Here is a 24,042-nt window from a genome sequence, read left to right on the forward strand (position 1 = left end):
CTACCAATGCAAATGCACACTCATTCAATATCATATAATAGACAAGTTCCCAAGTATTAGGAAGGCTCAAATAATGAATCAACCTAGGTCTAATTAATCCCATAAAAAGCAACGTTTTAAAAAATGACTTAGAAATGGAATCGTTATGGCCATCGGTTTTTGGGTCAATGGTCCAACTATTCGGTTCGAATGAACGGCTCGTTCTGACAGTAAAATAAAAAAAAAAAACGATAAAAAACCGTTGAACGGGTCGACAGTTCGACTGCCCAGGTCAACGGTTTATTGACTTTTTCAACGGTTTTTAACCAAATTCTAGGTTTTGAGTAAAATGAAACCGATTGCCTAGATGGTTCCCGAGCCAAACAGTTTGACCGTCCGAATCAACGGCGGTTCAAAAGCGTTGGTAAAGAGCTTAACGAAATCAACATTGCAACAAAACCTCACTTTTTTAATGACATCTTTTATACCATTGAAGTAGAATAAAAACTAAACTACAATGTTCACTTGGACTTACCATAGTTGAATATCATTTCATAGGACCTAAAAAGACCATTAGTGCCCCAAGGCTATTCTCCGTTTAAATCATGTGCTTTTATCAAAATACCAAAAAGAGAAGTAAGTTAAATGGCGATTCATGATTAGACTTTTCAAATGGTCAGTTCAATTCCCCCAAGTAAGACATCGTCTTTATGCATAGAATGAGGCCCAATCTCCATAGTCTTTTCTGCCATGGATGATATATGGTTCATCAATTGTTAAACATACGAGAGTGCAAAAGTATAGAATAAAAGTCATAAATTGAGGCACACATTCTACTTGGTAATACATTTGGCGTTAATACATATTGTTGAACTAAACAATTTCTGTTTTTATCTTAAATACAGTTTCAAAGAATAAAAGGATAATCACCAATATGATTTTGATTTTATTAATCAAACATCGTGTTAGTTCTATTATTGTCACCATTCTAATCTGACCCCACAGCCTGCTAAACAGCTGGAGGCGTTTAGCTAATCCGAACTCGTTCAACCTCATTCCCAAACGAACTGTATTTTATCATTTTTCAGTTTGTTTCTGTTTCCCGCTAAAATGAGCCGGTTAGTGATTATTCTTGATTTCTTTCGGTTTCGGTATCAGATAAGATTGGAAGGGTGGGAGACTGGATGGGTAAAGGATTAAGATACAACACCCTGTCGTTGTTGTGTCTGTGTCACGTATGGATCCGAAACGGCCGAAACCGCTTAAGATTCACTTTGTCTCCTCGACCGATTCTCCTGAGTTCAACCGGCTGAATTGGGCTTTGAATCGTTCTTCAGTAATAGGACTCGACGCCGAATGGAAGCCTATTCGCACTCAACAGTCATCTTTCCCCACCGTTTCACTTCTCCAAATCGCTTGTCGAATCAACGATGACGGTGCAGAGGAGACCAATTCGTTGGTTTTCCTACTCGACCTGTTAGCGCTACCTCTCCCTTCGGTATGGGAGCTGTTACGGGACATGTTTGTGTCTCCTGATATTTTGAAGCTAGGGTTTAGGTTCAAACAGGATTTGATCTACTTGTCCTCTACTTTCAATTCTCATGGCTGCGCTACGGGCTTCGATAGGGTAATGTCGTAATTCCGTGCTTTGACCCTTTGCATCATGAATCTTCTCATTTCTCCTGATTTTTAAGTCTTATTTTTCTGCATATGTAATGCATTTTTCTTGAATTTCTTTCTTTTTTGTATTCTTTGTAGGTTGAGCCCTTTTTGGATATTACAAGCATTTACCATTACCTGCAACACAAGCAACCAGGAAAGAAATTACCAAAGGAAACCAAAAGCTTGGCAGCCATATGTGAAGAAGTGCTTGGTGTTTCACTTTCAAAGGTTTGGTTAAGGGGCACATTCCATTTACTTAGTTTCAAGATTTTAGCATGACCCAGTTCGCCATCGTTCTCTTTATTTTTTTTTTCAACTTTCAGGCTACTTAGTTCAGTAATTAATTATTAATAGTTTATAATTATGTGACTGAATACTCATTTATCAAAAAAAAAATTATGTGACTGAATACAGAAGACCAATTTGATCATGTATGAATTCATTAGATTCACTTGCCTTATAAATGATCAAATCTGCAATCTTAAAACTAAGTACAATGTTTCACAAAGCTGGGATAGGGGACTACTACTGGCTTGGCCTTACACTGAGGAAATCAGCCTCTTTTGCTTTTATGAGTGCTCTTAAAAAAGAATCCAGAGAACAGTCATAAGCATGGAATAAACAAATGACTGTTCTCTACGTGGTAGGTTTTTTAAAATAAATAAAAAACCTAAATCCTAGGGTAACCCCTAGGCTTCATAGGACCAGCTATCATTCTCATCAGTAATTACCAATAAACTTCATTAAAATAGTACAGCATTTGTATCAAAATGTAGAAAATCAACATATTCATGGAAGAAAGAAAAACAGAAAGAAAGAAAGAAGGAATGAAAGAAAAAAAAAGAAACTACTTTGCAATTTGACTGTGCCAAAAGAGATATTCATGAAGGTGCCAGCTAGCTTTCCAGTAAGGTCTGTAGCTGGTTGTACAATAGACTTGGGGTTAGGGGAGAGCTATGTGTAGCCCATTTACCTAAGAAAGGGGTGGAAGATCCTGGTAGCTATGTAACTATTGTAATTTCTTACTGATAGACATTAGAAAAAAAATATAGTGTAGGGATTATTATCCAGAAGAGAAAGTGAAGAGAAGAGAGAAGAGAGAAGGAGAGGAGAAAAGAGAGATCTGTGAGCAAAACTCAGTGGTGGCAGAGCTAGCTTTTTTGGTATTTATATTAGGGTGATCATAACATAATATAAAAGAGGGGGAATTACAATAGTACCCCTATGATACTAAACAGAAATAAAACAAAAGATAAACAACCTATAAACAGCCTTTTAACACTCCCCCTCAAGTTGGGACATAGATGTCAATCATGCCCAACTTGTCACATAGATCATTATGCCGCAAGTGATGTAACCCTTTTGTGAAGATGTCTGCAAGTTGATCTTCGGACCTGACATAGGGGGTGCACACTTCTCCTTTGACAACATTTTCTCTAATAAAATGCTTGTCTACTTCAATGTGCTTGGTTCTATCATGCAGTACTGGGTTAGCAACAATATTTATGGTTGCCTTGTTATCACAATATAAAGTCATAGGTCTATCAACTATAAATCCAACTCACTCAACAAATTTTTTGGCCACATTATTTCAGCCACTTCATGAGACATTTCTCCATTGTTTTCAAAACCGGACCGGACCGGAAAAATCGGGAACCGGTCACCTGACCGGTTCCGTTTTCCTCCAAAATCGCTTTTTCCCCCAACACCGTTGATTTTGGTCAGCAAACCGCTGAACCGGCCAGTTAACCGTTCAAACGGTTTTGACTGTTTTCCAAATTTTTAATTTTTTTTTTATTTTTTTGTCAGAACAGGCCAGTCGTTCGGGTTGAACGGTCCGACCGTTCGAACCGGTAACCGGACCCCTGACTGGTTCGTTTTTAAAAACCATGCATTTCTCTATATTCAACTTTAGCACTAGACCTAGCCACCACATTCTGCTTTTTGCTTCTCCATGTGACTAGGTTTCCTCCCACAAAGGTACAATAGCCATTGGTAGACTTCCTATCATCTAGTGATCTTGCCTAATTTGCATTAGTATACACTTTAACTTCAAATGCCCGTGCTCTTGGAACAATAAACCTGCACCTGGGAATTTCTTAAGATATTTGATAATTCTTTCAGCTGCTTCAAGGTGGGTGGTCTTAGGGGCATGCATGAATTGGCTAAGAACACCCACTGCATAAGCAATGTCTGGCCTAGTCATGGAGAGATATAGCAGTCTTCCTACAAGCCTCTGAAATTGCTTCACATCTTTGATGAATTCACCTTGACAATCACTTAATTTGTGATTAGGATCAATAGGAGAATCAATGGGTTTCACTCCCAATTTTCCTGTATCCTGTAACAAATCTAAGACATACTTTCTCTAAGAATGAAGATACCCTTTCATGAGTGGGCAACTTCAATTCCAAGGAAGTATCTCAAAGGACCTAGATCTTTCACCTCAAACTAAGTAGCAAGAAATCCCTTCAATTTTTGAATTTCATCTTTCCAATCACCCGTGATAACTATATCATCAACATACACTATTAGGGCTGCAATTTTCCCTTTCCCTCTTTTCACAAACAATGTATGACCGGATTGACATTGCTTGTAGCCTTTTTGTTGTATAGCTACATAGAATCTGCTGAACTAAGCTCTTGGTGATTGTTTCAGGCCATATAGTGACTTCTTCAACCTGCATATCTTTTGTTCATTACCTTGAACCCGGAAACCAGGGGTTGTACCATGTACACTTCTTCTTCAAGATCACCATTTAGAAATGCATTCTTGATATCTAGTTGGTGAAGGTCCCAATTGAAGTTAGCAACTAAAGAGAAAAGAACCCTAATGGAGTTCATCTTAGCAACCGGTGCAAAAGTTTCTACATATCCACCCCATACACTTGAGCAAACCCTTTTGCCATTAAGTAAGCCTTATACCGCTCCACTGTGCCATCATCCCTATGTTTTACTACAAATACCCATTTACATACAATTGCTTCCTTCCCCTCATAAAGATCCACCAATTTCCATGTACCATTTTTATGTAATACATTAATTTATTCCTTCATTGCATTTGTCCATTCAGGCACCGAGAGAGCTTTTGCCACATTCTTAGGAGTAGGAATAGGAACACTATCAATGGAAGAGAGGAATGCCCGAAAGGAAGGTGAAATGTTTTCATAAGAAACAAAATGGGAAATGGTGTGCTTAGTGGTGCAAGACCTAACACCCTTTTGGTGAGCAATAGGAAGGTCAAGATCATCTGCACTGGAGGTATCAATAGCAATAGGGTCAAAAATATCAATGGGAACTAAGGTACCTGGCTGGGTAGGATTCATCCCCAGAGAATTTGATGGCATTGGTGGTACAACTTCTAGGTGCTTCACAACTCTTGAACTTGGTTGGCCTTTGTGACGACGATAGAAAACATGGAAGGGAGGAGGATCAGGAAGAAGAGGGAGCTGAATCTGAGGCAGAGGAGGAAGCTAAATCTGTTTTATCTCATTCCTATACTCCCCCTGAGGAGAAACATGAAAGAAAGGTTTACTCTCAAGAAAGGAGATATCCATAGAAACATGATATTTTCGAGAGGCGGGATCAAAGCACCGGTACCCCTTCTGAGTTGTAGGGTACCCCAAGAAGATGCAAGGAATAGTACGAGGATCTAATTTCCCATGAGTGGGTGATAGGTTTTGGACAAAACAACAACAACAAAATACACGAAGAGGAATTGACAAAAGAGGAGCCTTGGGAAACAGAAGTTGATGTGGGGCTTTGTACTCTAACCATCGAGAGGGCATGCGATTAATGAGATAAGTAGCACAAAGGATAGCTTCAAGCCAAAAACATTTGGGCACATTCATATGAATCAATAATCCCTGAGCCACTTCAAGAAGGTGGTGGTTCTTTTTTTCAGCTATACCATTTTGTTGTGGTGTTCGGGCATAGGAGCTACGGTGGAGTGACCTACGTGGAGCAAAGAACTTCGTGAGATCATTATGAAAGTATTCTTTGGCATTATCGGATTGGAAAATTTGGATTTCAGTTTGAAATTGGGTGAAGATCATCCTTTGGAAATCTTGGATAATTTTTGGTACTTCATCCCTAGTTCGCATGGGATACACCCATGTGTACCTGGAGTAGTCATCAATAAAGGTAATAAAATACTTGTAGCCACTTTCAAATGGTAAAGTAATTGCGCCCCAAACATCAGAATGAACAATGTGGAAAGGAAATTCAGATTTATTATTCTTTGAAGAAAAATGAGTTCTACAATGTTTACTCAACTGACAAGTTTGACATATCAATTCTAACACTGACACTGACTTAAACAACTCTGGAAACACAATCTTTAAGGAATCAAAGGATAAATGACCAAGACGACTGTGCCATAAATAGGCTTGACTCTTAGACTGTGACTACAAGACCAGCCTTATTCTCCAGCAAGTAGACACCATCCACCATATGTCCTCTACCAATCATCTTCCTGAGGCCAAATCCTGAATCACACAATAAGAAGGGAAGAAGGTTACTGAACAATACTACTAACAGAAAACAAATTAATAGGGAATTGTGGAACGTGTAAAACATTAGAAAGTGTAGGACCAAAAGGAAGAGAAATGATTCCTTGACCAGCTATGGTAGAGAATGAACCATCAACCAATCTCACTTTGTCTCTTCCTGAGAGAAGATGATAGGTCTAAAAGTAAGTAGACTTACTAGTTATATCTTTTAACGCTCCAGAATCAATTATCCAAGGAGAGTTAGAGGAATTAGACGATACATGGAGAGCTGTGGCAGAATTACCTGATGTAAACGCATATGAAGTTGATGGAGGAGTAGCATCCATCTAACGAATTGTCTTACTATAAAGTTCTAAATGGTCACGTAAGGAATTAATGATATCCTCCCTAGGGTCAGAACCTGAGGTGTATGTCTGAGCTGTAGAAGTAGTTAGGGCTGGTTCTCCTAAGTAGCCATGTTTGCTGTAGTGAGCTTTCTTGAACCTTGCCATCCTAATTTCTTATTCAGATCTGAACCCTGTTTCTTACTCAATTCCTGAGCCCATTTTGGCTTCCTATGAAGGTCTCAGCATGTGTCACGAGTGTGTCGAGACTTCTAGCAAAGGGTGCACCATAATTTTTCTTTGTCATCCACCCTTTTTTGAGAGTCTCCTTTCGTTGCCAACACAACTGCATCTCCCCCAGAATTATTCATAAGATTTCTTCTACTTTCCTCTGACTGTACTAGAGCATATACCTCTTGGACAGATGGGAGATCCTTGATTCCTTGCTTCCAAGGATTTGTACTCTAGTGGATTCATACATAGGGTTTAGGCCAAGGAGGAAGGCAAAGACTCGCTGCTATGAAACAAGAGACTTATATGCTTTGACATCTTCATCACACTTCCAATCTACACTTTGATAGTGATCCAACTCCTTCCAAATGGAAGACAAGCCTGAATAGTACATAGAGAGACTCCTCTTCCTTGTTACAAGTAGAGGATTCTGCCTGTAAATGATAAATTTTTGCATAGTGGCACAATTCAGAATGGGTTGACTTTGCTTGTTCCCAAATCTCATAAGTTGTTTTAGCCCACATAAAATTTCTTCTCACCTGAGGTTGCCTATACACTAAGAGCCATGACAATACCATGCTGTTTTCTTGGTTCCATTTGTCATGTTCAACACTCCCAGAATTAGGTTCTTTAATTCTTCTATTTTTATATCCTATCTCTCCCCTAGCAGTAATGTATAACTTGATCCCCTTCGACCACTCTAAGTAATTGAGACCATTAAGAGGTATGACAGCCATAGGGAAGGATAAATCCATACCCTCACTCAGTCCATTCTGCATTGAGGAAACACCAGATGTGGCAAAATCTTCACTATTCATGATAATTGGTTCAGATCACACTCAAAAGAGTTCCAAAAAAAAGCTAGAAAAAAATACAGTCCAACCTGTTTCCCTTTCACACGCTGTATTATTTCTGAAAAAAAATTTGCACTAGGAAGCTAGAGACAGCCACCTTTTAATTTGAACACAGTCCTTCAATCACCAAAAAAAAATGTTTTACTGCTGTTACGGCACCTACAGGTCATCACCGACCTACAAACTAACACCGGACTGATGTCACAACACACACAGGTCATCTTGGACCTACAAACACACCACAAAGCTGCTGTCACGGGCTCACAGCACATACAAGTCACCTCCGACCTACAACCACCACAAGGATCACTCGATCCTACAAAAAAGGAAGGTCCAGGTGCTGATCACCTCACATCAGTTGATCGATCCCCTTGTTTTGGTTCTGTCCTGATAAACGATCAGGGAGAAGACAAAAGAGTGCTTTCTCGATCTCCTTTCAGATCAAATGGGCCTGATCTGATACCATATTATCCAGAAGAGAAAGTGAAGAGAAGAGAGAAGAGAGAAGGTAGAGGAGAAAAGAAAGATCTGTGAGCAAAACTCAGTGCTGGCAGCGCCAGATTTTATTGGTATTTATATTAGGGCGACCATAACATAATATAAAGAGGGGGAATTACAATAGTACCCCTATGATACTAAACAGAAATAAAACAAAAGACAAACAGCCTATAAACAGCCTTTTAACAGGGATGTCCATGAAGGAGGATAAGGTGTGCTTACCGGGTGTTACTTTATCATAATACCTGGCATAATTTGATATATGCCTAAATAGAAGTCTTTAACAGCATAGACATTTGGAAGACCGAAGATGGGGCCATGGAAGTTTGTATTTTTCATGATTTAGAATGCTGAAGTGTTGTCTCTGATTATCTAGGTATGCTTAGCTGAGTGGAGAGGAGAGGAAGTTCAAGCTGGCGGGGAAATGGAGACTGGATTTGTCCATTGAAGCAAAATCTTTCCTCTTTGAGCAGGGAAGGACAAAGGGGAAGGCTCTATTGAAAATCAGAGAAGGGAGCAGGGCGTCGATTCTCCTACCAGAGGAGGCCTGTGTGTGGCTGAAAGGTTTTGTAGATGGAGCTGTAAATTCCTTTCGAGAAGAAGGTTGGAGAAACTCGTTGACCTGTGAGAACAAGAGGTTCGAAGCTGTGCTAAAAAGGAATGGAAAATGGTGGTTCATTACGGTCACCGAACTCTTTGGTTTTAATAAAAAGCAAGTGATGTGTATTCCAGAAGGTCTGAAGCGAAGAGGGTGGGCTTCTTTCGCTTCTAATCTTCAGGCTTTTCTCTTGGAGTTCGAAGGTAGAGTAGAAGAAGCCCCTGGCTCGAAGGTTTGTTCTGTGCTCCGCCCAAAGCTTTACTCTGAAGTTTTGGTGTCCAGCTCGTCTGTCCTCCGACGAGTAGCAGTGGAAGAAGGGAGAGGGAGCTGGGAGAAGAGGGTGGTTTTAGTGGCAGAAAGGGTGATAGAAGATTGGACGAAAGTTATAGAATTTTTAACAGAGAGGTTGGGATCAGAGGAAGATGTATTGTTGCTACCTTTTGCTGAAAAGAAAGCCTTACTAGATATTGGAAATAAGACTTTGTTCTTTAATTCTCTCCTTGTAGAAGGAAGCCTGATTAAGGTCCAGAATTGGGCTCCAGATTGCAACGAAGTTGAACCTAGAGCCGGCAGTTTTTGGATTAAACTTCTTGGTCTTCCCTTCAACCTTTGGAATGACCTTATTCTGGGGAAAATTACTAGAGTGATGGGTGGAGTTTTGTTGGAGGCTAGCTTAAGTAACTTGAGAGCGGTGGAACTCAAGGTTGCTGGGATCAATCCGGAGAACTTGCCGTGGATCTTCGAAGTTCTCTCAGAAGAAACTTGGCACAAGGTCTGGTTAGTTTCAGAAGTTGAAGCTTTGCTTTGGGGAAGACGACCAGAGGTTGAAGATTCTGACAAATTCGCAGGGGGGTGTACACGTGGCCTTTAGGGGCTGGCGGGTAAGTCTGTTGAGTGTGGGCGTTTTACAGAGGAAGGGGAACAGGGGTGTCCCAAGTCTCGAAGCCTTCCTATTTTGGCTTCTTTTTCAATTTTTTTTGAAGAAGGGTTGTGTAAAGAGGGTGGCCCATCCTATGCTGACGTGGCTAAGTTGGGAAAGATCGGTTTGCGCGCTAAGTCTCTCTCCGAACCGGCTCTAAGAATGGTCGAGCCGGTCGGGCCAATGGGTGAACTTCCTATCGGTTTTAAAAGCCCACGTGACAACTTAAGTCATCACGTGGGGCGGGGCAGGCATGGGATGATGATAGATGACTTCTTTCATCTATCATCGTCTAAGTCTCGCCCTCTCGACTGTAGAGGGGCGAAGTCTGCGAACAAGGCTGGAGAGCGCCGGCCTCTGTGCTGGGTCCAACGGGCAGCCGGCGACGAGCAAAATCTCAGCCTTTCTGATCGCCCGAACCCGCGCTATTCGAGAGGCAGACCAAAAGAGAAAGAAGAGGCTGATCAAGGCTGGTTGAGCTGCAGTTCAGATTCTGATCATGTTGATAGTTCTGATGACTGTGGGAGTTTAGGCAGTGCAGTGGTTGAAGCTCTATCTAAAGGTCAGAACAGCGTTTCATTTAGCCTGGACTGTTTGTTCTTAGGGGATTCGGTGGGGGAAGGAAAGGTGGAGGGGGAGGAGCGGGTGTTTGATTTTAACCCATTACTGGCTGAGCCCCCCCTCAGTTCTAGTGCTTTGCAAGAGGCCGAAAAGGAGGTTGCTCAGGTTTTCTCAGAGCAGAACAAGGGTACTTCACAAAGAGGTACATACTTGGGTACAGAAAGGGGTCTTTGTGTTGATACAGCGACAGGGATTTCCCTCCCCCATCTCTGGGAGACAGAGTGCTCTGTTTTCCCAAAAAAGAAAGTGACTACCTTTCCTTCACCTTTGCTCTCACCTCACTTCTCTACCTCAGGTAAATCCCTCAACTCGGTCAATTCAGTTTTGGATACTGATGAGCGCTCTGTATCTCTTGTACCAGATTCTCTTCCCAACCAAGAGTCGGAAGCCCTCTTGGTCTGAAAGCCACAATGAGTCTACAAGGGGGGGAAGTGGGTGAGGAATCTTGCAAAGAGGCAATAATTAGGGAAATCTTAGAAAGCCTCTTGGGTGAAGTGGAAAGGAAGGATTTGCAGAGAGGGAGCCTGGAGGGGACAGACAAGGTTGGAGGTAAAGTGAGAAGGAACAAGAAGCTTCCTAGGAGTGAGGAGAGTGCTTCTATAGGGAAAAAGGAAACTTTTGGGGAAGAGTCAGTTGCAGAGTTTGTGAAAAAGTTGGGGTGCAAGCTGAAGAACCCGAATTACCTAAAAGCCTACATGCAAAATAAAGAGGACAGCAAGATGAAGTTTAGAAGGCTGAGTGAAGTGGAGAGATTAAAAAAAGATTTTGAGGGGGACAAGAAGTTCAAAGTGAAAGGGATTAGAAGAAAAGAGAGCCTTCAGTTTACAATGAGAATCCTAAGTTTGAATGTGAGGGGGTTGGGCAGCTTTAGGAAGAGAGCAACAATCAAAGAGGTAATTAAGAAATTCAATCCAGATGTGGTTATGCTTCAGGAATCCAAAAGAATGGATTTTGATTGCAGCTGGGCAAGGAGTGTGTGGAGTTCTAGAGGTATTAAGTGGGTGGCTGCTCCTTCGTGGGGTTCCTCGGGAGGGATTGTGACCCTGTGGAAAGAAGAGATTCTCTTAGGTGTGGAGGAGCTAATTGGAGATCACTCTGTCTCCCTGAAGTTCAAACAGGTGGCCGATGGGTATGAATGGGTACTAACAAATGTGTATGGCCCCAATGACTATAGGCAAAGGGAGAAATTATGGGAAGAACTGAGTGACATTAGAGGCCTTTGGGATGGACCTTGGTGTGTGGGAGGGGACTTTAATGTAGTGAGATTTATGGAGGAAACCAACAACCTCAGACAGAGAGTGACAACAAGTATGAGGAAGTTCAACCAATTTGTGGACTCCTTTAATCTCAAAGAACTTCCTTTCCTAAATAATAACTTCACTTGGTCCAATCTTCAATCTCAGCCAATTTGCTCTAAACTGGATAGCTTTTTGTTCTCAACAGATTGGGAGGATCATTGGGGCAACATTACTTCTAGGGCTCTCCCTAGACTCACTTCAGACCACTGGCCAATAGTTTTGGTCAAGGAGGAATTAAGAGGAGTAGGGCCTACCCCTTTCAAGTTTGAAAATATGTGGTTGTCTCATCCGGGTTTCACTGAGAAAATCAGAGAGTGGTGGGAGCAAGCGAATCCGGTAGTTGATTGGGAGGGAATGAGGTTTCACAAGAAACTCCAATACCTAAAATCTCAATTAAAGGAGTGGAATAGGCTGGAATTTGGAAGATTAGAAGAGACAAAGCAAGTTCTGGTGGAGCAAATTGAGGATTTGGACCTGAAGGAAGAGAGAGGCCCCTTTGGAGAGGAAGAAAGGAAGTTGAGATGGGTTTTAAGGAGGAAGTTGGAGGACATCCTGATCAAGGAGGAAATCAGTTGGAGGCAAAAATCTAAGTGTAAGTGGCTAAGGGAGGGAGACAGAAACACAAGGTTTTTCCATTCAGTGGCAAATGGAAGGAGAAAGAAGAATTACATCTCTAACTTGGAAGTTAATGGAGCAGTTTTGTCTCACCCGGCTGAAATTGTAGAGGCCCTAGTAAATCACTTCAAATCTATTTTTAGAAGGCCTATGAATGAGAGTGTGGTTGGAGGGTTTGGATTGGCCGACTCTAAGTGCAGAGAAGAGAGAGTGGCTAGAAAAAAGATTCGATATGGAGGAGGTAAAGGAAGCAGTTTTCTCTATGGATAGGACAAAAGCTCTGGGTCCAGATGGGTTCACAATGGCCTTTTACCAGGATTGCTGGGATATCTTGGAGAATGATCTTGCTTCGGTCTTTGAGGAGTTCCACAGGAGGGGTGTAATAAACCCGGGATTGAACTCAACTTTCATTGCCTTAGTCCCAAAGAAGAAAGATGCCTCTCAACCAAAAGATTTTAGACCTATTAGTCTGGTGACTAGCTTGTACAAAATCATTGCTAAGGTGCTATCTCTCAGGATAAAGAAGGCGCTCCCCTCTATTATTGCACCCAACCAAAGTGCTTTTGTGGAGGGAAGACAGATCACCAATCAGATCCTCATTGCAAATGAGAGCTTGGAGAGCTTTAGAAAGTCAAAGAAGAAGGGAGTGGTCTGCAAATTGGATCTGGAGAAGGCTTTCGACTTGGTTGATTGGTCATTCTTGATGGAAGTGTTGAGGAGTTTTGGTTTTGGTGATAGGTGGTGCAAGTGGATCTGGGGCTGTGTTAGGACTTGCCATTATTCTATCATGGTGAACGGGATTGTGGTTGACTTCTTTCCGGCGTTGAGAGGTCTAAGACAAGGAGATCCTCTTTCCCCTTTTCTTTTCACCCTTATTGTTGATGTGTTTGGGCGATTGATCCATAGAGCAGACTCGAGGAATCTGATAAGAGGGTGGAGAGTAGGAAGGGAGGAGGTTCCCTTAACTCTTCTACAGGTTGCAGATGATACTATCCTTTTCAGTGAAGGAGGGAACCTCAGTTGGATCCGGAATCTAAAGTTGACAATACAACTTTTTGAGCAGATATCTAACCTCAAGGTAAACTTCGACAAGAGTTGTGTGGCCGGAGTGAATGTGAACGAAAGAGACCTAAGGGAATCTGCAAATGAGCTAGGTTGTGCTATTACGGATTGGCCCCTGACTTACTTGGGCCTCCCTTTAGGAGATAATCCTAAGAGTGTCAGCTTTTGGGCTCCGGTAGTGGAGAGGTTTGAGAAGAGGCTAGCGGCCTGGAAGAGGAGTTATCTTTCTTTAGGTGGAAGAGTCTCTCTCATTAGATCTACCCTAGCTAACCTTCCTGTTTACTTTCTGTCAGTGTTTAAGATCCCTTCAAAGGTTTCAAATCTTTTGGAAAAATTAATAAGGAACTTTCTATGGGAGCCTGGAGAGGAGAAGAGAGATCATAGGGTGTGTTGGGAGGTGGTCTCTAGGTGTAAATCAATAGGAGGTCTAGGGATTGGTAATTTCAAGAAAAGGAACATGGCTCTTCTGGGGAAGTGGTTGTGGAGGTTCTCTTTGGAAATGGATAAATTGTGGACTAAGATTGTGGCTAGCATTCATGGGCTGGGATCCTGGAATCTTGGCAAGGGCTTCAGCTGCTTCTCCTTGGAAATCCATCCACAATCTGCTTCCAGTTTTCTCCCCTTGGATCAGGTATGGTCTAAACTCTGGTAACCGAATATTTTTCTGGGAACATCTTTGGGTCGGGGATTCTCCTCTAAAAGACAAGTTTCCTTCCTTGTATGCTCTTTCAAACTTGAAAATTGAACCCATTTCTTCTTTCTTAGTCCCTTCAGCTTCCTCTTCGGGCTTTGGTTGGAACCTTGGCCTGCGTAGGGCAATTAGGGATACGGACTTGGATAGCCTGGTAGCTCTGCTAGCCTCCCTTGAGGGTGTCTTCCTAAACCCTGCTAAGGAAGACACCAGATTCTGGACCCTTTCTAGCTCTGATACCTTTTCTTGTGCTTCTTTCTTTGAAACTTTAACTCAGCCTCCTACCCCCCTGGGGTTGTCCTTTCCAGTTAAGGAAATTTGGAGCAGACCTATTCCTCCTCGGGTGGGGTTTTTTTGTTGGGAAATTTTCCTGGAAAGAATCAACACTTTAGACTTATTCCAAAGAAAGAGACCCAACTATTGTCTACTTCCTAATAGATGTGCTCTTTGTAAAGTTGATGGGGAATCTGGCTACCACCTCATGGTCTCTTGTAAGGTTGCTAAATCTGTTTGGGAGTGGGTTTTCTCTCGTTTTGGGTGTTCTTAGTATCCTCCGGAGACTGTCCAAGGTTTGTTTTCTCCATCTTTTTTCAGTTGGCCTAAGAAGCGAGGGAAGACTATGTGGAGGTGTATTAGGGCAGCGGTTTGCTGGTCTTTGTGGGAAGAAAGAAACTCACGTATATTTTCTGACAAGGAAAAAACTTTGGAAGATTTGTTAGATCGAATCCTTATAAGAGCGGTCCACTGGCTAAAATCTTTGGAGTTGTTTTCAGATTGTCCTATGGATGACTTGCTAAGAAACTGGAAAGAGATTGCTTTCACTGTAAGATGCAAGAGGACTCTTTGTCCGTTCTGGTCCCCTCTCCCCTTGGGCTTTTTAAAGCTGAATTTTGATGGCAGCAGTGTAAGGAATCCAGGGCCCTCTGGGATTGGAGGAGTCTTTAGGAATGAGGAAGGGATTGTTACTGCTTTATTCTCTGGCCCTATTGGAGAAGGTGACTCTCTTAGGGCTGAGATCTTTGCAGCGCTTGAAGGAATTCGAAGAGCAAAAGATTTAAATATTAGCCGTTTGATTCTGGAAGGTGACTCGAAGGTGGTGGTTAATTGGTTGAAGACAGAGGACAGTGGTTTGTGGAACTTTTACAATGAGAAAAAACAGTTCTTATGGCTGGGTAGGGACATAGAGATTCAGTACAGCTGGGTGAAGAGGAGTGCCAACTCATTTGCGGATGGGTTGGCCAAGCAAGGAGTGAATAGGGAGGCTGTTTTCTGGGCTAGTTTTTAATTTTCTTTGCTTTCCCTGAGTTTTCTGATTTTTTGGGAGCTAAGTTATTTTATCTCCCTTTGTATTCCTTTCCCTCTATTCTCTTAATTTAATGAAATTGATGTTATTGATAAAAAAAAAACAGCATAGACATTTCAGATGGTGAAGATTTCTTCAGTTACTAGAACCGGTTTTACTCTTTAGGCAGGCAACAGAGATTTCTCCATCATCTGGCTATTCTGCAATAAATGCTAATTGGTTGACAATGGGAGAACCATTGATTTGGTGCCAAACTGGCTGCCTAATAAAAGATCTAATTTGTTTTCTGGAAGTGAATATGTTTTTATCTTCACGAACTGCTTTACTTCCTAGAAAATACTAACAATTTCAAATTTGTATATCTTGGAAAAATTGGATATTAAAATCTTATTAGAAAAAAAGAAAAATGGATATTAAAATATCATTATAGAACTATATAAATCAATCTGCTTGTTTGAATTACCAGAATTTCTTTGTCTGACTCCCTATGTCTTTGCTTGACTTTGCTCACTTTACTTGGTTGAAAACATCTTGCTTCAATATTCCTATGCCTGTGATGTTTGACGGTATTTAAAACCTGAAGGAGGATAGACTAACTGTACGTGGGCTTCTTGATTAGTTCCTTCTGTTTTCAAGGGCTAAGATGACCGTTACCGAAATTATCCGAGCAGGTCTGATGTAACCTGAATCTTCCTCCAGGAACTCCAATGTAGTGATTGGTCATGCCGCCCCCTTACAGAAGAGCAGAAACTGTATGCAGCTGCAGATGCATACTACCTATTGGAAATATTTGATGTCTTTCAGGGAAGCGTTGTTGAAGGTATACTTTTTACGATGCTTGTAACGTTTTTAATTGTTTCACCTTGTTAATCATATGACATAAAACCAATTATAGAAAAAAGGCTGCGGTATTACTGTCTTGATGCTTGATGCCCAAAATTGTGTTATCTAATAAAGTGGGAGGGCCTTGGAGATTAAGTCACTATCTTGATGAGGCCAGGGACTATTTGGACTTCCTAAATGTAAAGTTAGTTTGGATTCCAAGGGAATACAATCATACAGCAGATGGCTTAGCTAAATGTGGAGTGTTCTTAGAGCAACTTAATAGTGACAAGCTTCCTCCTTTGTAATTTACAGGGGTTCTTCCCCTGCTTTGTACATCTTCCCATGCCCCCCTTTTTTTATTAATGAATCTTAGTTAACTTTTCTCAAAAAAAAAAAAGTTGCATATAGTTTTTTTTTTCATGGGCATTTTAGTTGCTTGCAATATGGAACAGACATGGCAAACTTATGCATGTTGAATTTCTATAGAAAATGTCTGTCGCTTGCATAGTAAAAGGTTACAGAATGATTGCCTGTACAACTTTGACAATTCCTTTAAGCCTTAATGCAGATCAATTTGTATGAATTATTGTTGCAATATCTGGAGCATCAAGATGAGCGAGTACTTATCTTGAGAATGTATCTACTCTTACTGATTTTGAATCCTCATCTTATGATTCCAAATTTTAATTGGCAGTTAGGGCCTGTGCTTGCTTTTGTGGCCCTATGAAATGTATAGTTTTTGTGGCTGACACTGTGAAATCACTGTAAATGTCGTTTTGTATATGATCTATGAGGGTTCCTCACCTTCTTTACATTAATAGAATACATACTCCCTTATTACTTGTCAGAAAAAAGGGCCGTGACTGCTTTTAGCATCATCACATGAAGGAGGCTAGATCTTTGGCTTCTGGTGCAAACACTTAATTCCACTGGAGACAAATATGAGTCTCTTTTGAGAAGATATGAATCAATTTACGAGCCCACAGTTTGATAAATGAAGGATTTTATTGGAGATAACTATATTAGGTCAATAGTTCCAGGATAGGCTCTAGACAAAATGGGGATTTTTGGATCACTAATGGTAAATTGTATTAATTATGAAGGAGGGCCACCTAAAACTGGTCCACCTTCAGTCTATCAAGGTTCTTTTGTGGAATGTAGGCAAGTTTTGGATTTGGTGTTGATTGCAATCACAATTTTTGGAAGTGTTGGTTCATTGAAACAACACCATATTTGATTGGTTCTTTGCATGTATGGTCATATTTCTGCTGTCTATCTTGACATGAGGTAATCCTAGAGGCACCTGACTTTTGTCATTATATCTTGCATTAGCAGTAATGGGTCTACAACCATTTATTGGATTTTGCCTACCAGTCCCAGACCAATTTTAACTTGTTTTCTCTGATGGATCTTCCTACTTGTACTTTCATATTGTGAGGTGCTAAAAAGCTCCACTGTCTTTTTACAACTTAATTTCATAATTTGTAATCCATTTTGTACTTTAGGCTGAGTTTGGTAAGATGTACTTTAGGCTGAGTTTGGTAAGATGTACTTTAGGCTGAGTTTGGTAAGAATGCAAACCCTGAATGAACTGTTACAAATATGAGTTCTGGTTCAGGTTTGCAAGCATTTGTTAAGAGTGTAAATATACATTGAAAATCAACATTTATCTGCAATCTTGTCAGAGTTTACTTCTAAAATGAGAGCAAAGTTTGCATTGAAAAATCAATGCATACTTTGCACTCTTCGGTCAATGCATACTGTGTAAATTTTTGCTCCCATCTTAGCTTCTTCTTCCATAGAATTCCCAGTGACCAAGCCAACAATGGATATTTCTGATCATCCTTCATAAGTGACAGTGACCGTTGAGAAACTAAAATCCTTGCAAGATGTTGCATGTTAGGTCAATCTTGGTTCTCATCTTCTTGATTCTGGTTCTAGTGTTATCCTAACAGTAACATCCATCTCCAAATCTTGGTTCTCATGTGCAAGACGTCATGTACAGCATTAGACACAACCTTCAACTTTCATCCCTGGAGGAAGCATTGCAGATCCGCTTTAATCAACTCTCTCTCTCCCTCGTTCATATCTGAGATCCCTCTTTTTTCAGATCAGAGTTTGTTTTCAGATGAATCAGATCTATAGGTTTGTCTTTTGTGTTTTATGTTTTGGACCATCTAGAAAATATGAATAAAGGTAGGTTTATTGAGTAGTTTGGCAAATCAAGGTAGTTATTTGAGATCCTCTTTGATCCTCTTCATAATGATCGCTGAATTTATGGTTAATCATTTGGACTCCTTCCTTTCTTTTCTCTGTCCTTACAATTCATATACAACCCTTTTGATCAAATTGACCGAGATCTCCATCAAATGGAGAGCATTGAATTTGTGGTTAATCTTTCTTTTCCCCTGTTCTGTTAAAACCAGAATGTCTTGAGATTGCAGTAGACTAAATCAGGAAAATAAAGCCTCACTAATCTCCATTTGATGCCTCCCCTACAGGATTGTGCATTGCATTTGTAGGGATTTTTTTTTTTTTTTTTGCAAACAAATGGTGACAAAAATGCATTGTTCTTTTGCATCCTTCCAACCAAACAACAGTGCAATCTGTCATTTAAACCAGTTTGCATTTTGCATTTATATGAACCGAAGTATTTTGTATTTGTACCAAATAGTTTTGTGTTTACACTTTTGCCAAACATGGCCTTAGACTCATTATGCAACAGGACCACCTTTCTTTGCTTTCCTTGCTTGCAATCTTAGCTTTTCCTTCTTTGTGAATGAACATAATTCCTAATGGAACTGCACAACAAATACAGAATGCATCAATGTAATGTAGCATATATCAAATATGCAAAGCCTCTTAATTTTCTTTAATCTTTTAAATCAAGGCTATATGGTATTTTTCACTTACAAAAACCTCTTGCAAACTGTATTTCAGGAAGTTCTTTGCACAACATAACTGAATTGCGGTATCCAAATACAGCACTTGGACTGAAAGAGGTCCTTCAGAAGCCTGATGTTGTTGATAATGTTTTAAGGACAAATTTTCGTGAGGCATCAGATATCATCAGATCTATTGCTATTTCAGAGATACATCTACAAAATCATACAGCAGTGGCATCTATTTCTAGGTCATGTAATACCAATCCTCTAGATGAATCACTATCAAAGATCGTCAGGAAATATGGTGAAAAGATCTTGTTGAAGGATTCTGAAAGAAAACCTAGAATGACTAGAAAAAAAGGGAAACGACATTCCAGATCAAATTTAAGTTGCAGAGATAAAAGAGTTGAAAATAACAGTGATTGGCAAGGTCCCCCACCATGGGATATATCCCTGGGGGGTGATGGATGCCCCAAGTTTCTGTGTGATGTTATGGTAAGTGATTCTCCTCTTTAGCTCTTGTTTTTTTCTTTCCTTCTTTTTTTTTTTTTGGGGGGGGGGGGTTGGGGGGTTGTGATGAACCTTGTATTTCGTGGTGGGTTCTGATAATCCTGCTCTTCTTATATTGGACATGTTTTAATGGGGAGTATATTCAATGAAATTATTGCATGAGACAAATTTTGAATATGTATTCTGTGCATGCTGGGCCATAATCTTAGTTCTTGAATATTATTCAAATAAAAACCTTGCTTTCTCTCTTTGACAAAATAAATATGTAATGCATCTTTTATATTTGGAATTTTTTCCAAAATTCCACATCCACAATGCAGTTTGATGGATTGAACTAACATTGTATGCATAATACTAATGAAATGTTTTCCAGGTAGAAGGTTTAGCAAAACACTTGAGATGCGTTGGGATAGATGCTGCAACTCCAGCTTCAAAAAAGCCTGAACCAAGGTGTTCTTCCTCTTGTGAATCATGATAAACTTTTTGCTTGGAGTTGCTGTTTAATGTTCTATAAATGTGATAATCCATTGTTTTGGTTGTTAGGCAATTAATAGATCAAGCATACAAGGAAAAGAGAGTGCTCTTGACACGAGATACTAAGCTGCTGAGGCATGGATATTTGATAAAGAATCAAATCTATAGAGTAAACAGTCTTCTGAAGAATGAGCAGTTGCTCGAGGTATGCATCTTCCTCATCTCAGTGATGAAGAATTGACTTCTTGGACTATACATTAAGAGTTATGTTGACTTATTTAGGTTGTGTTTGGATAAGATTTAGGATTTATGCATTTAAAGCACAAAGCCCCATTTTTAATGCCCATATGGGAGGGCTGTCATGCGGTGGCTTATGGTGTTCCAAGGTAGGCCCCACGCGGAAAGCTGTGAAGCTATGTTTAGTGAAAAACCTGGAAAGCCCAAAAATGCCTACAATGAGCTGAGAAATTGACTTTCCAATGAAGCTAGTCTTGGTAGCTTCTTCAAAGCTGCTCGATCAACACAGCTCAATCAATGCTGAAGCCCTCCCAAATGGGCCCTAGGCTTTACGCTTTAGGGATTAAAAGTATTTCGGCTTTGGATTGTTATGTTTTTTTAAAAGCACTTCTTTTATCCAAACGAAAGCTTAGTTATTCTTTAATTCAATCTGATACTGAAGGTGTATGCTAGATGGTCTAGCAAATTTGGATTTTGAACTCAAGCTTTTGATTACAGATGAATTTTATGTACAATTCAGTTGGACTAGCAGTGATCCTTTCCGTTTGTCTCTCTTTCTATCAGAAACAGAAAAGTTGGTTTGACATTATTTTGGAATGATGCAAGTACAAAATCCACAATAATCAATACAAAAATAACCCTGGAGGCTATTCAATGTCCACAATTAAATCCCTATACAAAAATGTATGAAAAGTTACATCTCAAATTAGGAAAGAAGTTCCCTAAAAAGCTTACTCTGTAGTATTGGAAGTCTACCTAATTGCTGATTTAGGAAATCATTATTAGCATTCAAGGGCTTTTTAGACATTCTTGTCTGTCATCCAGCCAATCACTACCTATTGGTCGGCCCCTCAGCTTATATCTATTAACAGCTTACAGAAACTAATACTCAGATTCCCTTGACAGAAACACTAGTCTCACAGAATCCCTTTCCCAAGCCAGTCCTAAGCATGTAATAACCATCATATGGTCATGCCATCTATGTTTCTGTAATATCTGATTCCCGATGGTTTCTGATTTTGGTTGTGGAACATGCAACAGTCTTACTTTATGGATTCTCTCTAGGAAAGCCCTGTGTCATGACATTACCAAAGCTCCTTATGGAGAAAATCTAACAATCCATTGGATGATGTATTAACTTTTCTGAAACAAGGAAAGTGATATTATAATCTATTGGGGAATTTTCATCCTCCATTTTCAAAAGGGGACTGAATAAGAAAGAGTGCAAGTACATAGATTCAAGTTATCTTCATCTACAATGCAAACAAACAAAATAAATCATAAGCTGAAACAATAACAAATAAGAATTTACATTTAAAACATCTGCACTACCGGACCTTGCAGTAGTGCAAATGAAATTTCACTACAAACTGAGCCTTAGTAAAAAACCAATGTGTCTTTCAAAAACTCTGTTTTTAAGGCTAGGGTAGAAATCAAATTGCACCCCTTGCTTGTATCACATTATTTTATAATTTTTCTTTCTAGAACAAGCCCTACATTACGATATTAGGAAAACCACCATCTTTAAACATCCAACACCCTTCATGGTGTCATAGCAGTTCTCCCTTGGGAACTTCTACTTTGGTGATACTTTTCAGATATTCATCTGATAAACCTCGGTCAAAGGGATTCCCTTCGACATATTTTAATAATCTCTAGTCATATTTAGAAGCTGAAATATAGTTAAGCTACTGATTTAACACTGAAATTTGAAAGCTTTCAGCATTAGAAACTATTGGGCAGGTCATCATGTTAGTTGTTTTGAGTTGTGACAGGTCCTTTATCATGGCAGGTTTTTCATATTGATGACATATCCTTTTCGCTAATAAACTGTTGCTGAAAAGAATTCCAAGTCTGACAGATTAAGGTATTTATTGCAGGTGATCGAAACTTTCCAATTGAAGATCTCCGAGGATCAGCTAATGTCAAGGTGCACCAAATGCAATGGGAGGTTCATTCAGAAGCCACTAACGACGGAAGAAGCCATTGCAGCTGCAAAGGGATTCCAAGTAATTCCTAGTTGCCTTTTTGACCGGAATTTAGAGTTTTGGCAGTGCACAGACTGCAACCAGCTTTATTGGGAGGTAAGGTCCTATAATTTAGTTGTCTGCCATGTGATGTATGTCCTGTGTTTCATTTTTCCATATTCTTGTAACTTATCTGCTCTGCTAACATGTAGCGTCCGTTTGTATCACAGGGAACACAATACCACAACGCGGTTCAGAAATTCATTAACATTTGCAAATTGAACGAGTAGTCTAGCTGAGAGAGAGAGGCGTACACGTAAAGTGGTGTTTGTTTTGTCAAGCACCATCGTCAAATCCCACGTTTGTTGAGACTTCATGATCCCTGAAGCAATTTCCGCCTGGGTGTAACAATATTTGTAAATTGTATCTCAATTTTACATGTATGAAAAGAAATTGAATCATCAAGGAATTTGATATTCTATACGGCGGGGGTGCTGGCTGGTCCATATAAAGCCGGACGAGGGGAAGCTGTCAATGTTGGAAGCCTCAGAATCTGAGTGTTTGTTTTGGATCCATCATCCATGTGTCTAGTGTTACTACTTATCACGAGTCCAAGCCATGGGCCAAGGGCTATGCTGCGCTTCAAAACAATGCAATGCCCCACCAACTTTGAACCCACAGGTCCTCCCACATCACAATTCACATGTGACATCTAACCCTGTATTTTGAGTATCGGCAATTCTGAAAATCAATTTGTATCATTTTTTTTTTCTGGGGAGGGGAGGGATAAGATAAAGCATCCACTTCATTCTGGTGGGTTCACCCAACATGCTTGTTCTTCAACAAAATTTAGCCCTCTGAGATTAACCCACGAGTAATGCTATTGTCCTTTTTCATGACAGTGATAAAACTTTCTCAAGTTCGTAGGGATGGATTCAATAAGCAAAGAACTCCAGCCCATTTTATTAGCAAAAGCAATCACCTTTGGTATTGTGACTGTTTATTTAATTTATCTTGAAAAACAAGAAAGTGGTTCATTCATCAAGAAAAACAAGAAAGTGGTTGATAAATGTTTATTTGATGTTGTTTGACAGCTAAATGCCGTTAAGCGTTATACCGTTAAGCGTTATATTAAGCTAAACAGGAAATAAATGGTTGGGTATTGGAGAAAACGTTAAAAATGGTATTTCCCCTGTGTTTTAGAAAACAACCTGGAAATAGAATCGTTTTGGTTATCAGTTTTTGGGTCAATGGTTCGACCGTTTGATTTGAATAGACGATCTGTTTTGATAAACAAATTAAAAAAAATGGTCAAAAATTATTGAACAAGTCGACGGGTCGATGATTCGACCGCTCGAGTCAATAAATTGTTGACTTTTTCAACGGTTTTAACCAAAAACCAGGTTTTGAATAAAATAGAACCGGTTGCCTGAACGGTTCCCGCACTGAACGGTCTGACCGTCGGATCAATCGCTGTTCGAAAACCTTCTGTATCAACCTGTGATATATGTCATCATTACGTGATTGTCATGTGTCATAGATTCATGTCATTATTTGATGGCTATCACATGTCATATAACAACACAAGTTGACACGTGTTAATATTATACATGTGTCATTACCACATGATAGTCACGTGTTTTTTATATGTATTTATTGTCATGCTTTTGCCAAATGGTAAATGCTGCTTTTATTTTGAAAATTATACTTTACAATTTTTTTTTTATCTAAATAGATTTCAAAATAGAAGTAGAGTCAAAATATTATATGTACGTTATACTTCAATACTTTTAAAAGTATCAAAGTGAAAATATATCCAAACATCTCTCCAGTTGTAAGTGGGTAGCGGATCCACTTAATCGGGAATGAGCGGACACAAGTCACAACTGCTTCATCCATCGCTCCCCACTTCACGTTGCCCTTGTCTTCTTCTCCCTCCCTTTTCCTTATTTGAGCCTCTAAGGGGGTGTTCTGTAGTGT

General features: G+C 40.0%; 1 protein-coding gene across 1 annotated transcript; it reads left to right on the forward strand.

Moving 5' to 3' along the window:
- Positions 1–1,055: 1,055 nt before the first annotated feature.
- Positions 1,056–22,637, forward strand: LOC104604727 (3'-5' exonuclease domain-containing protein). The gene is made up of 8 exons (XM_010269217.3): positions 1,056–1,606; positions 1,738–1,869; positions 15,864–15,984; positions 18,930–19,369; positions 19,758–19,834; positions 19,928–20,063; positions 21,976–22,179; positions 22,293–22,637. Exons 1-8 carry the CDS (start codon positions 1,217–1,219, stop codon positions 22,350–22,352), a joined length of 1,560 nt encoding a protein of 519 aa, XP_010267519.1. The 5' UTR covers positions 1,056–1,216; the 3' UTR covers positions 22,353–22,637.
- The last annotated feature ends 1,405 nt before the right edge of the window (positions 22,638–24,042 follow it).

Source organism: Nelumbo nucifera, chromosome 1 (genome assembly GCF_055504915.1).
Source record: "Nelumbo nucifera cultivar China Antique chromosome 1, China Antique-T2T, whole genome shotgun sequence".
NCBI classification, from domain to species: domain Eukaryota; kingdom Viridiplantae; phylum Streptophyta; class Magnoliopsida; order Proteales; family Nelumbonaceae; genus Nelumbo; species Nelumbo nucifera.

Excerpts from the sequence above, each read along its gene's own strand:
- LOC104604727 (XM_010269217.3), top strand. The coding sequence starts at position 1,217 with ATGGATCCGAAACGGCCGAAACCGCTTAAGATTCACTTTGTCTCCTCG. Across the intron at positions 1,607-1,737 it reads GCGCTACGGGCTTCGATAGG|GTTGAGCCCTTTTTGGATAT; the intron begins GTAATGTCGTAA and ends TATTCTTTGTAG. Across the intron at positions 19,370-19,757 it reads AGTTTCTGTGTGATGTTATG|GTAGAAGGTTTAGCAAAACA; the intron begins GTAAGTGATTCT and ends AATGTTTTCCAG.